Genomic DNA, 14,361 nt, shown 5'->3' on the forward strand with positions numbered 1-14,361 from the left:
ATTACTGGGCCATCTTGAAACTATTAGGTCAGTTTCAGGTGAAACTAGCTATTAACAGATACTCAGGCAGATTCCTTCCTGAGGGCAGGGCTTATGTAACTCAGAGTAGTTTAAATTTCCAGTTCCCGTCCAATTTTTTCACAATTGAGAATGACTTCCGGATGGGAGCCGAAACGTCTTGATTCTGAAAACAGTGTCCAGATGACTACGACTGAAACCTTTTCTACGATAGAGCAGAAAATACTGACACGAGTAGAAAACGAAAAAGTGATTGTGTGAGTTTTGTTGTAGAAATAATCATTTCAATCTGCACGGAATGTTCAGAGGCTTATTGTTTTGCTGGAAAATGAAATGGAAAATATGCAAGAATAACAAAGGCATCTAATCACCGGCTTTGCGGTGTATTGTTTTTCTTGTGAGCATCTCAGCTTTCTGTGTGGTCTGATGTGGTTGCAGCAGAGCTTATGGTCAACAACACAGCTCAGAAACTATTTGCACTGATAGTAGTGTCTCACATATTCACTCACATTCAGAAATGTCTCTTTCATGAAAGATTGGCAGCTGAACAAAAAACATTAGTTGCCAGGATGCCTTTAGATAGTTTAATAGTCAGCTTAATTTTGAGATAACTATTTTTGATGATAGTTAAAGTGTATTTGAATTCAGAATACTGAGGAAGTTACTCTAAAAGTGGGACGCAGATGAAACAAGTTCCTTTCTGAGACTCTGGAAATATTAAATCACATTTGTGATATAAACTTGCTTCATTAGTTTACATCACAGGCTTTTTGGGGGGTTTAATTTAGGACAATAGTGATGCCAGAGAATCACCTTGGATTGATCTTGTCTGGCCAACAGCTGATTAGCACAGAGAGAAGTTGACTAACCAACATGAAAAGCAGACGTCAGGTGTCCTGCTTTCTGAGTGACAGGTTGATCAAAGTAGAAGCATCATTACCGTACCACAGATAATCCTCTGTATTAGTCCAGTCTAACCACAGCAATGCTTTGTTCAGCTGAGCAATGTAAAACTGGTTTGGTGGCCATCCATTTAGACTGTGAGCAGGTGAGTTGGCACACACATGGCATGGCAACATGGCAGTTTCTTGGCATCTTTTCAAGGAACCCCACTGTGGTGCATATGTCTGTGAGTGTGTGTTTGCACACTACTGAGTGAGTCATTGAGAAGTGCAACACCATTTGCTACAGAGTCAAAATAGACCATGTTGCTTGAGCCCAGGGTGGTGGTAATGAGTACTAAGACTGATTGAGAAAAATAAAGATGACACCATTGTGGAAGAGTCTGATAGACCAGAATTTAAGCCAGCATCTGAAAGGACAGAGACAGCAGCTGATCATCTTTAATGTAAAGTATTTCACTGTTGGTAGATAAATGTATTAGTTGGTAAGGATGCAGGGCATGGTTGAGGCGTTGCAAGCTCTTTCTTTAGCAGTTTCTATTTAGCTGTGTCTCTGTTGTCTCAGTCTTACTTTCTCTCTCCCTGTCTTACTCATCTTCCTATTTCAAGCTATAATTCAGAGGCTGGGTACTGTGTGCCTCTGCCCTTCTCCTTTCTCCACCCCAAATTTTCCATTCCCTCATTGTCACTACTCTGGCCTTGGATCACACACGAGGCAATGGATAGCCTGGCCATGTTTTGTTGATATTTATAAACGTTTCTGTAGCTGACTGTTTACTAGACATTTCCACCTTATTGACGGGAGGGCACAGAGCAAACAAGATGAATTAAAAGATGAAACTCAGGTCCACTAAAGGCCAAAATGTAGTAACATACCAGAGCAGAGGCCTTGGCATTTCACTGTCTTTGACTCCTTTTCTATCCATAAAAATAACAAATCCAAGAGTAGTAAGAGGGCCAGTTCTTTTCACGCTCCTTCCCTCAAGGGGGATCTGAGATCAGCTCCAGGCCAGTCGCCATTAGTGAGACTTCCCGGGGTGAACTCCAAAAGCATGAGGAGCCAAAACAAGCCTGCCATGATTGAGATCTGAAAGTAGCAACATGTGAAAGAATGCCTTTTTCCATCCAAGCCTCTTTCTCGTGACCCTGAAACCTTGTCTCTTCCTGGTCTGCCTGCATGCTTGCTTGCTATGATTGTGTGTGTGTGTGTGTGTGTGTGTGTGTATGCATGTCCTCAGTGTGATCCTGTCCCTCTGCTCCATGGTAGGGGGACAGATCTATGGGAGCAGGCAGATGTGCATGTTCTCAATTGGGAATGCAGCATCTGGAGGACGGACACAGTGGTTTGGCTTGTGGAGACTAACACAGGTCACTCTGGGGCAGTTACTTTGAAACTGACAAAGATATATAGGCTATACACATAATGCATGCACGCACATATACACACATACACAAACAATGTGGTAAGGCCCATGCAAGTGCACAGATGGAAGGACAAGGAAAAGATTTCCCACAGTGCAAATCCCTTGCAACACAGAGCAGCATTTGTTGTTGATGCTGAGTGATTTTTCCTGTGAATGGTCTGTTTGTTGATCTGAGATTTTACACAATATCATAGTCTTTTCTGAGGCATTCAGATATGATACAGTAGAAGTACAGTCTATAGCATTGGCATGATGGCCTTCTCTTTTATACTGCATAATTTCTAATTAACATATCAAATGCAGTCAACAGTGAAGGACATAAACAGGACACATTAAGACCGTGCTGTAGACTAAAACAGTGGAAGGTCAGTTATGCTGCACTGTTTAAATGCTGTTGGTTCCTTAACCTTACAGCTATGAGAACAGGGCACAGGTTTTATAGCCCTCAAAGGGTTTGTGGTCAGAGTTGCCCCTGAAAATTAGGCCCTTGGCTTTAAGGGATTTGGCCTGGTGAGAGAGTTTGGCTGGGCCTGCAGGTGATGGAGAGGCAGCTGTTTACTTGGAGAGTAACTCTGCTCCTCCCTCCCTTCCTCCCCCCCTCTTTATTCCTCTACTGTTTGACACTCCCACTCTAATGAAGGGCCCTGTTAAAACCACCCTGATATTATAGTACTCTTTAGTCCACACAAACACTGGCAGGCGTGCACACACCCAAGGTCAATTAAACAGATGACTTTCATGTGAGGGCTTGGGTTGCATGGCTATGAGGGGACTATAGTATTGAGTTACTCAGAGCTGAAATGCTTTTCATGCTCTGTCTATATTTGTTGTTGGTCTTGGAGTTTAATTTTCAGTGAATTCACCAGTTTCTTTTTTCTCTTAAGTGAGCTATTTGATGAAATCTACCTGAAATAATTAACAAAAGCATCCAATAAACATATTTTGCATGTCTGTGAATGTGTGTGACTCAGAGTTCAGATGCAAGCCAGACAGGGAAAAAGCCACCCAACTGCATTATGAATGAGGCTCGGCTCTCGTAGGGACAGCATTGGGTTTCGAAGCTTGTTAATCATTAAGACTGGGCATGGGGGGGTGGAGTCCTTCAATTACCCCTGATCTCTCACACACACCAACACACACACACATAGAACATACCCACCTACAAACTATCATACCCACACAGTCAATAGGCCAGTCCTGTGGTAAACCTCCTAGTATTTTTGCTGGAACAGTATTTTGATGACTTGTAACTCACAATAATGCAAGCCTCTGTAAACTGTTTACCATGGTTTGGATTGCATTGCTTTCATTTGACATTTAGAATAAACAAAGCGTATCCATCACTGCATAATGTTCCACCTACACACGGGATTGATTACAGCAATAACTCTGTTGTTCTGCTTTCAACTTTACATTTTATATAACAACAAAAAGCTTACGCGTTGTGTGGTTCCCGACCCTATGAGATCACTTATATTCTATGAACAATAACGAACATTTGCTTACATAGGCATTCCTTAATATACTGCCTTCCACACTAATTCCACAATCAGATATTTTCTAAATTTCCAAGAAGATATCACAGACTAGAGAAAATTTCACACTTAAGGAATCAGGATGAACTTTGACTCTTGCAGCAAACAACGGAAGTTATTTTGGTCTGAATTTGAATTAGTCTGTATTAAATCCCACGGCTTTATCAACAAAACTTCTCCCATGGACTGCATACTATACATAGCTTTAATTTCCTGAAGTGGATTAGGGCTATGCAGACACACCAGGCTATAGTGTGAAGCATCTGGACTGAGTTATCTCCCTCTGCTGACCTCTCCCAGTGAATAGTGCCTTCTTCTGTTTGACTATGAGGCCAGCTAGCATGGAAGAACGTCTGTTAACTGCCTTATGAATGTTTAATTAGACTTACCGCATAGCCCCAGTTTTGAGAGAATCAAGTAACTCTGACAGCGGAATTCTCAGGGCAAGAAAAATAAAGCAATTTGTCTTTGCTCCTCTGAGAGAATACCAAATATAGAATGAAACTTTCAGGCTTTTCATTTTAGTCAGTAAATATGACAAAAAGAAACACTTTGCCGCTCAGTGAGATTCGTAATTTTGGATTGCTGAGACACTGAATTACTGTGGCTATGGAGGCCCCAAGGTTTAGCCTCAAGCTGAACTTGTTCTAAGGGGGATGAGTGTAGGAGACATTCACTGTGGTATGAGGTGAAACAGTGACTGGATGTGATAGTTTGGTATGGCAGACCTCCATCATGGATCATGAAATCCCTCATTATTTGGCCAACCACCTCTATTCTTCCCCACTTGCTTTTAACTCAAACCACATGTTATGGATGCTGTGGATTCTGGGATTGTTTCTCTGCACTGTAATAAAGTCATGTGCATGTGTACGTGCATGTGTGTGGGCAAAATATAACAAAAATACTGTAGAGAACTACTTTAGCTTCTCTGTCATTCCGCCTTCCTGCACTTGCAGGTACAAGCTCTGCAATCAACTTAACCAGCTCAGTCAGCAATGTGGCAAAATAAGCACATTATGAGTCACAAACATCTCCAAAGAGCACTTACCCTCACACTTCACTTTGATCCAGGCCTGGTTTATGGACTCCTCAATGCCATACAGAGTTAGAGTAAGAAATATTCTTATTTTTTTTCTTTTTAACAAAACATCTGTTTGACAAACACTGTGCAGCCAGCAGCTTTGCACCTGGAAAATTCCAATATGGAAAGAAAGGGAATTTTGATCTTGGAAAGCAGTGGAATGGAAAGCACTCACAATGGCATCTTCATCAGAGATGATGCAATGGAGTAGCCAGAGCAACTCTCTGGATTTATTACACATCTACACAATACAAAAATGATCATATGGTCACATAAGATTCACAGAGTGGAACAAATACATGAATATACACACCCCTATGGACTCAATGTGACAAAATGACAAAGCATGTGGGAATCCTTAAAAGGAAATTGAGCAGTTACGGTCAATATTTGTTTTCTTCCCAGAAATACTCCGTGTTATCCCTTTAATACCATAATCCAGCGGGGCTTTTCCATTGCCTGCAGTCGGTGCTACATCCTGTGGAGTTTGGAGAAGGGCCTGCTGATCCCTGCTGAATACCCCACCCAAATTTAGTGGGTCTTTTTTCAGCCAAGACCCATTGCTTAGTGAATACCAAAGGCACTGCGTATGGGAGTGGCTGACCAGAAACATGTGTCTGAAAATGTATGTATAAACATGTTCTGTGAGGAAAAAAGAAAAAGTAACCGTCATACAATCAAACACATGCAACAATAAGAAATTAAAACTACAGAGAGTGAGCAGAGGTAAAAGTGAGCAGAAAGTGAGAGGGGGGCTCACTTAATGATATTTTCTTGCCCTGTGACAAAGCAAGTGCTATTTTGCTTCAACCTCAGCCAAAAACAACAGGTGTGTGGGAAAGAGTCAAAACATGCATAAGCAGAGGTGTGCTATTTCTCCCTTTGGAAACATTTCAATAAGACAAGACCACATCAGTGAAAGACTGGCTACAAAACTTCAAAAAGCCTAGAAACTTATTAAACACGTGCCCATCCCTTTACACATACGTGTTCCTCCTCTGAGCCACTTTATACATAACTTTAATTATAAGAAACTCTTTTTAACCAATTATAGCCTATACATTAAAAAGCACTTCCGCTTATGTTGGTTTGTCTGATCTATGCAGCAGACCAAGCCGTCCGTCCACATTCAACTGGGAGTGGTTAGCGATGTGGTTTGACATAGCAGAGAGTTTTTTTTCAGGGGGACTCTGCTTCACCACAGATTTTAAAGACAATGAAGTCAATAGTGACACTTTATTGTTTGAGTTATGTACTTTTTGGACTACACAATCAGTTCTCCAATTGTTCTCTGCATTTGACATTAATTCTGTTTCTTTCTTTGTTTCTCTCTTTGTTTTTGTAGATGAAACACGGCCTCTGTCACAGTTAAACGTGCCCCTGCTGGCACCGGGGCCCCTTCCCCTCTTACTACCCCACCTACCCCGCCCATGGACTCCCCCGTGCCCTCAGTGTGCCCCCTCCTGCCCACCCCCACTACTCCCCTGATCCCCCGTTCCTCCTCCTCCCCAGGCTGTGGCAGTGGCAGCGCAAGCTCAGAGCAGCCCGGATCTGGACCCCCGGTTTCAGGAGCCACCGGCTCAAACAGCCCGTCCAATCCAGAGACAGAGGAGGACAAGGCCAAGAAGCTGCTGTACTGCTCACTCTGCAAGGTGGCTGTCAATTCCTTGTCACAGCTGGAGGCCCACAACAAAGGTGGGTTAATCTGTGAGCTCTGATACATTGAAATTGCTGTAGTTCTTCTGCACTTTCAGGCAAGTAGCTGGCAATCAAACCATGTGGGATTAACTGTGATGTTGTTCTCCTTGGATCTTCTGTTGATTAAGTATGAGTTTCTGGAGGTGGAACTTTCTCCCTCATCGCTGCCGCTATGGTTGGATTCTTCTCTGTTCACTCAAACCACACTGCCGTTGTTGTTTCTGGAAACAAAAGGTATCACATCCTGTGTGTCAGAGGAATTTTGCAAAGAAAGCTGCTCACAGTTGCACAAAGATACACAAACATGCAGTCCATTACCTGACTGCCCTTACTGTACTACCATCTCAGTTAATGACTTGACTGTGAACCAGCAGAGGGTACTGAGAAGAACACTGATCAGCAGATAACTGATCTGTTTGACAGTGACAGGCTCGACCTATGTAACTGAGCACTGATCTCCTGGTTTCAGGAACTCTGTAAAGGTGCCTCACCCGCGTGCGCCCGCTCTCTCATGCAGCACTCTGCTAACACACTCCACTTTCTTCACCCACACAAGACATAATTATTTAAAAGAAAACTCTCCCCCGCTCAAATATTCATGATTTGTCTTGTCAATTGCGGCTCGCAGCATAAAAACTGTTCCCCATTGCCTAAAACCTTCCACTTGAAAAAGTTGCAGAGGAGGATGGTTACGGCTGGTAACCATTGCATGAGGGATTCAAAGCAGGGGAATAAAAGAAAAATAGGATGTTATGTGGGTGAGCTCACCACAATTCCATCTTCAACATTCTGTAAGACAGCTTTCACACATGACGACACTTTCTCAGGGCTCCAAATACCCCTCAGGTACCTGCTGCCTGCTTTAATCTTTTATGCCAACTTAGCTCTTCGCTTGACCTTGTTTCCCTCTGAGGACATTTTGTATCTGCTGACCACCACTCTTTATTTTGAGTAGTTATACATACTCCTATACATAAAGAAACTACAGAGACACAACAGGCAATGAGCGACTGACTCGGTGTAACTGTATCCCACTTGCCTTGAGTAATGTTTGGTGCAGCTGTCTCAGCCAGACATGAAAGCATGCAACAAATACCTCTTAATGTTGGATAAAGTATTAATCAATAAAAGTGCAGTCCCTGCCACCATTAGAGTTAGATTAACCTCTGGAAGGCTTTTGGAATTCATGCTTTATTGTGCGCTGATTAATTGTTTATCAGTCTAACAACAATACATTTGCATTACATCTGCCTACTAGCATGTATACAATACACATGCACATGTAAGTATAAAAAGAGATAACGCACACAGAGGTCACAGCCTGCTGTCAGCCAGTTGGCTTCAAAGTTCAACCCCTGGATGACTAAGAGAAACTAAGAGATCTGGAAGCAATCACCATCACTCATTCTCCAAATCAAAACTGTGCATGTTAGCAGGGTTCAAAAATAAAAACATATGTCCTGCAGACATCAAGACATGGAACAGAATGAACAGAAGAAAAGACATAAAAGTGGGAAAGTATGTTATGTACGTAATGTTAATTCAACATTTATGCAACAGTTAAACCATTGCCTATTTTTGTGTTTTCAAATGTGCCTTGTCTACTTGTGTGTTGGTTTACACTATGAGTCAACCTTGCAAGACAAATCCACTAGGCCATCCATTGTCAGACCAAAATAGAACAAAGGCAAAAACAGACATCCCAAGAGCACATTTCTGGCCACGAGCGAAATCCGTCATTTCAGCCCCTTCCTCCCCAGTGGAGCCCACAGCCTCCATGTTCCCTACCAGCCACCCCACCCCGATGATTTCTCTCTCTTCTGTAACCTTAACTCTATTCAAAGGGATTTTAGAGCATGACTCAAATTCAAAGTCAGAGCTAGTGACAGTGGGATACTTTAATTTGAGAGCAGAGAGACATAGAAGTAATGGGGGGTGGGAAGGTAGGGGGTTGATGGGAGGGGCATGACTAAAATTTTCAGCCAAGAACAAAATGTGTGATTATTTAATGAGAAACTATTCTGGAACATTTTTTGGCATGCTGCTTTGCAGACCACTTGAAAGGGAAAATAATGTGCAAGAGCACCTCTCTGTATACAGTCGCCTTTGCAAATTCAGCCACCTGGAGTGGAATTTGTTTAAATTAAGAAAACACTGCATATAGAAATACTACACGTAGCTGTATGAAACATGCATCCTCACAGTTTAGAATCTCTTGTAAATTCTTTTTAGCAGGTGGACATCTGACAGAATATCATTTTTGAATTGCTGAATATTTGCTAAGTTTGCTTGAATCATAAATGGATATAATGGATATACAGTATAATAGCAGGGCGTTGGGTGGACTCTGGGAGATCAGACCATCAAGAGGCTTGAGTTCACATGTAACTATTTATTACTTGGTATTGCCAAGAAACACATCTATTGTATTTTTGATTTAATTGTTTTGTGCCTAATGTTACACACCCATTTGTAATGAAACAAGCCCATATTTTGATTGCTCAGCAGTATTAATGATTGACAGAAACATTGGCTGTTTTACCAGAAACATGACCATATCAAATGTTATACAGCATGAGCCTGACTCAGAATCAGATTTATAACTTTATTTGTTCCCAGTCCCAATCCTGCTTCTCATAATAACCCAGCCTTAAATTTCCAAACTTTGACATTTACAGTCAGAATTATTTATTTATTTATTAATTTACAGTCAGAATTATTTATCTTGACAGTGAGGTCCAGCACTGTCATTGATGTTGGCACATAATTTACTACAATGCACACTGTATAACCTTCTCTCACCCACTCCACTGAATCAAACCATTATCAATCAGTTATTATAACGTTAACATTAGGGAGGGCTTTGAGTTCATCTTCTAGATCACCAGCTGCACAGCTATCTGACTACAGCCCTCTAGTGGTAAATATTCAGCACTACAACTTTACATGGCGACATGCTCTGTATGTTGTGCATATGTCTTCATTTATTGGGGAATCAAGCCAGTGATACATTTTCTTTTCTTTCAGACCCTGATATTTATCATTGTTTCTCCATCAGAGTTTTGTGTTGCACAGAAATACTGTCCAGACTCATTTTACTTCAGACAGATGCAAGCAGCATGACTCATATGTTATATAATAGTGATTTGGCTTCACTGTATTTTTTCATTCTATTCTATTAACTTCTAAACATGTAATTTCTTCTTCTTTCTTCTTTCTTGGTTAATGGCATTGCTGACAAGTGATTTTGCTTGTGTGTGTGTCTGCAGGTACCAAACACAAAACTATCCTGGAGGCACGGAGCGGGCTGGGCCCCATCAAGGCGTATCCTCGCCTGGGCCCCAAGCCCAGTGGAGAGCAGGGAGGGGGGCCAGTGGACCCCAACACTCAGGAACGAACCTTCCACTGTGAGATCTGCAATGTGCGGGTCAACTCTGAACTGCAACTCAAACAGGTAGGAGGAAGAAGTTATGTATGTATGTACTGTATGTATTTTTATTTAAAAATATTATGAATCAATTGGATCTGTAAAATTCTTTACATACTACATAACTGACTCTTTGGAAATAAGTCTTAAGATGACTTCTTCATGCATTTTGTGAGAGTATTTGTAATTGCCATAATTATTTTATTATGGAGCAAATTTTCTTATCTTTACAGCACATAGTAAAATCCAGAGTCTCAAGATATAATCAGTCCCAATACTGTAATTGCTTTTTCACATGGCTGGATTCTTTGTCCATTTTTGAAGGTCTAACATGGGAATTATTTTCACTTAGGGAAAGTGGGAATAACTTGTGTTCTTTCCTTTCAGCACATATCAAGTCGAAGGCACCGGGACGGCATGGCGGGCAAGCCTAACCCCCTCCTTAGCCGACACAAGAAGCACAGGGGAGCTGATCTGACGGTAACCTTTCAAGTTAAACTGCTAAATTCTGACATGACACAGTCAGCAAACCTTAAATCCACAGATCAGATAGACAGTGATAAGTCTGCAAGGCCTTGCAGTGGTTAGAGCGTGTTGATTTGATCCCTGCAAAAGCCCGCCAGTTGTTCTGTTTTTGGCTGGGTCCTCCTCCTGAAAATATTAACTGAACTGAAACCTCTGCATTACGACAGATCAAAAGAGTCTTGTTTCCCCCCCATGTGTTGACCTTCTGGAACTAATCATTTTATCCCTCTCTCTCTGCTCTCTCTTGTCTTGTTTCTCTTTGTGCACCCTCTTCTGTTTATAGTCTTCTTTGACCTTCTCCAAGGATCTCACCAAAGCTTTGAGTGCAGGGCTCTTGCCCAGCCCCTTGGCTGTTGCTGCAGCAATGGCCGCTGCAGCTTCCTCAAACCCGCTGGCTCTCCGTGCAGCAGCTCCTTCGCACCACCCGCACCATCACCTATTGCAAGGCCCGCCTCTCAGCCACGCCATCCTGAGACCCGCCCCCGGGCCCATCCGCACCACCCACGGGCCAATCCTCTTCTCCCCTTACTGACACATCACCCTCTGACTTCGGCCAGTCAGGAACAGCCACTCCAAAAGCACACTGTGAAGATACAAATATGATCAACAAACAACAATTGATAGGGGGAAAAAAATCCAACCATTTAAATATTGAACTGAGAGAAAAGCGAAGGAAAGGAGCAGCGGAAAGATGTAGAAGTATGTCTCTCTTTCTTCCCTTTACCTGAAACTCTCTCTCCATTTCGAAGACTTATGAGTGATCCGCAGATGGAATGAGCAGAGGAGAGATTTTCATTATGCATTGAACTCCCTTGTACATCTCTCACCTCCCCTGGCCCCTCTCCCTTGCACTGTGGCCCTGTCATGGCCACCTCGATAGCTACAGAAGAAACACATGCAGACCTTTCTAGAAACATTAAACCACATGTAGTGTTACATAATTATTCTGGGCCAGGTTGGTTTTCTCCTGTCATCACGGCTCAACGTGTTCTTCTCATCCTATGCACCTCAAAAACCAAGACAATAATGTCATGTCAGTAGGGTAGCTGCTTCCATCGGTCTTTGCTGTATGCGCCACATGTAGCTGTGGCGGCCTCCATGGTACTGTACATGTCCCCTTCTGCGCCGGAGGCCAGCAACTCTTCAGTTTGTGACACTAGGTCCTCGCTAGAAACAACATGACTTCGGCTGACAGGCAGGTGGTAGCTGCATCTGAACATGTCTGATGGTTGGGGGGATAAGAGAGCAGAAAAGTGACTGTGGGGGATTGCATTCTCCTGTCATTTCCTGAGAGGGTGAGGTGAGAGGAGGGCTGGCACGGGTCAGTGGATGGATTGACCCCCAGCAGTATGCAGACACACACAGGCTCTAACAGATCTATGTTTTAAAATAGACTGTACCAACAAAATTCGCTACAGGGCAAATCTGCCAACCTCCATAAGAGTCAGAGAAGGGCCTCACTAAAGGGGAGAAAGGGTGGGAGAAACAGCAGAAGTCACACATTGGTACATACTGTACTGCTGTATTTAATATATGATCCCTACCTTAGCTTAGATTGCGTTTGATGGCAAGAATCTGTTCTTTTACTTACAGTAATGAGACACACTGTGTTGGAGAGAGCATAGTTCATGTATATTTGGTGAGACTTCTGTTCACATTAAGCCTTCACAAAGAAGGTTATCATCATCCTCACATCTTCCCGGTTTTCATTTACAGGCTGATTCACTGTGTAGGTGGGGAGGTATGACTTAGGCGCGACCCTGTGTACTGATGTATTTATGTCATTTCTGCATGCAGCCTAGCAATAAGATCCTACAGGGTCAGGCTTCTACATCATTGGGTTGAACTCTTCCATTACTGCCCTATCCTCCTCCTCCTCACCTCCCCATCTCCAAAGGTTCATATGAGTCTATAGTAGAGGGCACATCGACACTGGCAACCATAATGGTCAAAGGGAACAAATTATAGAGAGAAAGATGAAAGCCAAATACATTCTTCGACAAATGATCTTGAGCTGGAGTGACAACCGAGCACGAAGCCCAGCAAGGCCGCCCAGCTCAAGGCATCTATCAATACTTCCTGTCTTACAATTGAAAGCCATGAAACACACCATGATTTGTTTTCTTTTACAAAGACTGGTGAGCACTTTGTTTTGTTTGGTTTGGACTGTTGGTTTGCATTTATATCACACATAAAAAAGAGCGACATAGAAAACACAATAAAATTATTTTTGTAGGTAGGAAATGTTAATAACTGCATCCATGAAGGGAAAAGAAGAAAGGGGTGGAATTATTGGATGGTGGATTATATAAGTGTTGACTCAGACAGACTGACATACAGGCATAGCAACTGACTCAGCAGGGCGCCACAAAAGCTAGCTAAGCAGCAGTAGACAACCTATTTTGCTCGACAGCTTGAAACTATCACCCTTTTCTGAACGAGATGTACACTGTGCCCTTTCATTGAGAAGCAATGAGCTCTAATGTCTTACCTTTGTCTGAATATTGCAATGCAATGAGCAATTTTTATCAGAGTGACTTGTTATCATTGTGACATGTTGTGACATGTTGTCTGGAGTCATGTGAAAACTGGGAGCACGCCAGCTGACAGACTTTTCTGTTCTTCCATGTGGAGTATAAGCCCTCAAAAGGGATTGAGAGAGAGACAGAGAGAGGCAGAGGTGTAGCTGGGCTTAGGGACCGACCCTTCATATTAAAGGGCCTTTTTACTACGGTAATCTCTGCTTGGGGAACAGGGTACAACGCCCGGTATCATGGGATTAAAGCTAGATTTGTTCAACAGGCTTATTTTTTACATGGATTTACTGAGTTGAATTATTTTATTTCTGTGTGTGTGAGAAATGTGTTTAAGTGAAAATCCTGAGGAACATTATCAATGCCATTACTTAAAGAAGAAGCTGGCTTGGTGTCAGCTTCCACCGTTGTGCTCTTTTTGTTGCTGAACGAAACCTTCTTTGCAGAGTTCATTTTGTGAGTGAGATACTATTCCAGGATCCGTGCTCTCTTTCCTGCTGGTGTGTGTGTACCATGTGTATTCTAGTGTGTGTTGGGACCTGCTCTCTCCCCACTTCCCACCAATCAGAGACAGAGGCAACCTGGAACTATAAAGTGGCCTAACACAATAATGGAGACAAAAACCTGCACGTTTGGTTTGGGAAGATTGATCAATCATCCTGGATTCTATTAGAGATTTGATCAATGACCCAACCTAAGTGAAGTACTGCAATCTTGTCCAGGTTAAGTCAGTCAAGTAGCAGCACCACAGATATGTTCGTACTGTCCTTCATATGTTCATACTGTGGTAATTTCCACTCACTCATCCTCATTATTCACATATGGGAAATAAATGTTAGATTCCTATTTTCTGGGCAGGTATTTCATGTTAGCTGTGTTTAGGCTACTAGCCTTAGCCTTATTCTGCCCTCAGCCTCTCACAGAACAGAGAGAGAGATGGAGAGGCTATGGTGTAATTTTGTCTTGCCAATAAAGTTATTTTTGAATTTCATTGTCAGAGGGGACAAAGAGTTTGTATGGCAAATTGTAGCAATACCTGACTCATTCTGGCTACTCTTGTTTATTGCAATAAGAAAATTAAACAATAAATGTGTATGTGAGTAAAACATTATAAATGTAATTTAAATGAAAAAGAAACTTTATGGTAAATACTACTGGTATCAAGAGAAACCATGGTGGGAAAAAAGTAAATGTCAATAAATCATTAAATGAAA

At 42.3% G+C, this 14,361-nt stretch overlaps 1 protein-coding gene across 1 annotated transcript in view; it reads left to right on the forward strand.

Annotated features, from left to right (window-relative positions):
- The window catches only part of znf385a (zinc finger protein 385A), a 45,219-nt gene extending 30,858 nt beyond the window's left edge, over positions 1-14,361 (forward strand). The window contains 5 exon segments of the mRNA XM_044211393.1: positions 6,309-6,365; positions 6,368-6,658; positions 9,931-10,115; positions 10,476-10,568; positions 10,897-14,361. Of these exon segments, the coding sequence (XP_044067328.1) occupies positions 6,309-6,365; positions 6,368-6,658; positions 9,931-10,115; positions 10,476-10,568; positions 10,897-11,145 (875 nt within the window). The 3' untranslated portion in view covers positions 11,146-14,361.

This window comes from Siniperca chuatsi, linkage group LG10 (assembly GCF_020085105.1).
Source record: "Siniperca chuatsi isolate FFG_IHB_CAS linkage group LG10, ASM2008510v1, whole genome shotgun sequence".
NCBI lineage: Eukaryota > Metazoa > Chordata > Actinopteri > Centrarchiformes > Sinipercidae > Siniperca > Siniperca chuatsi.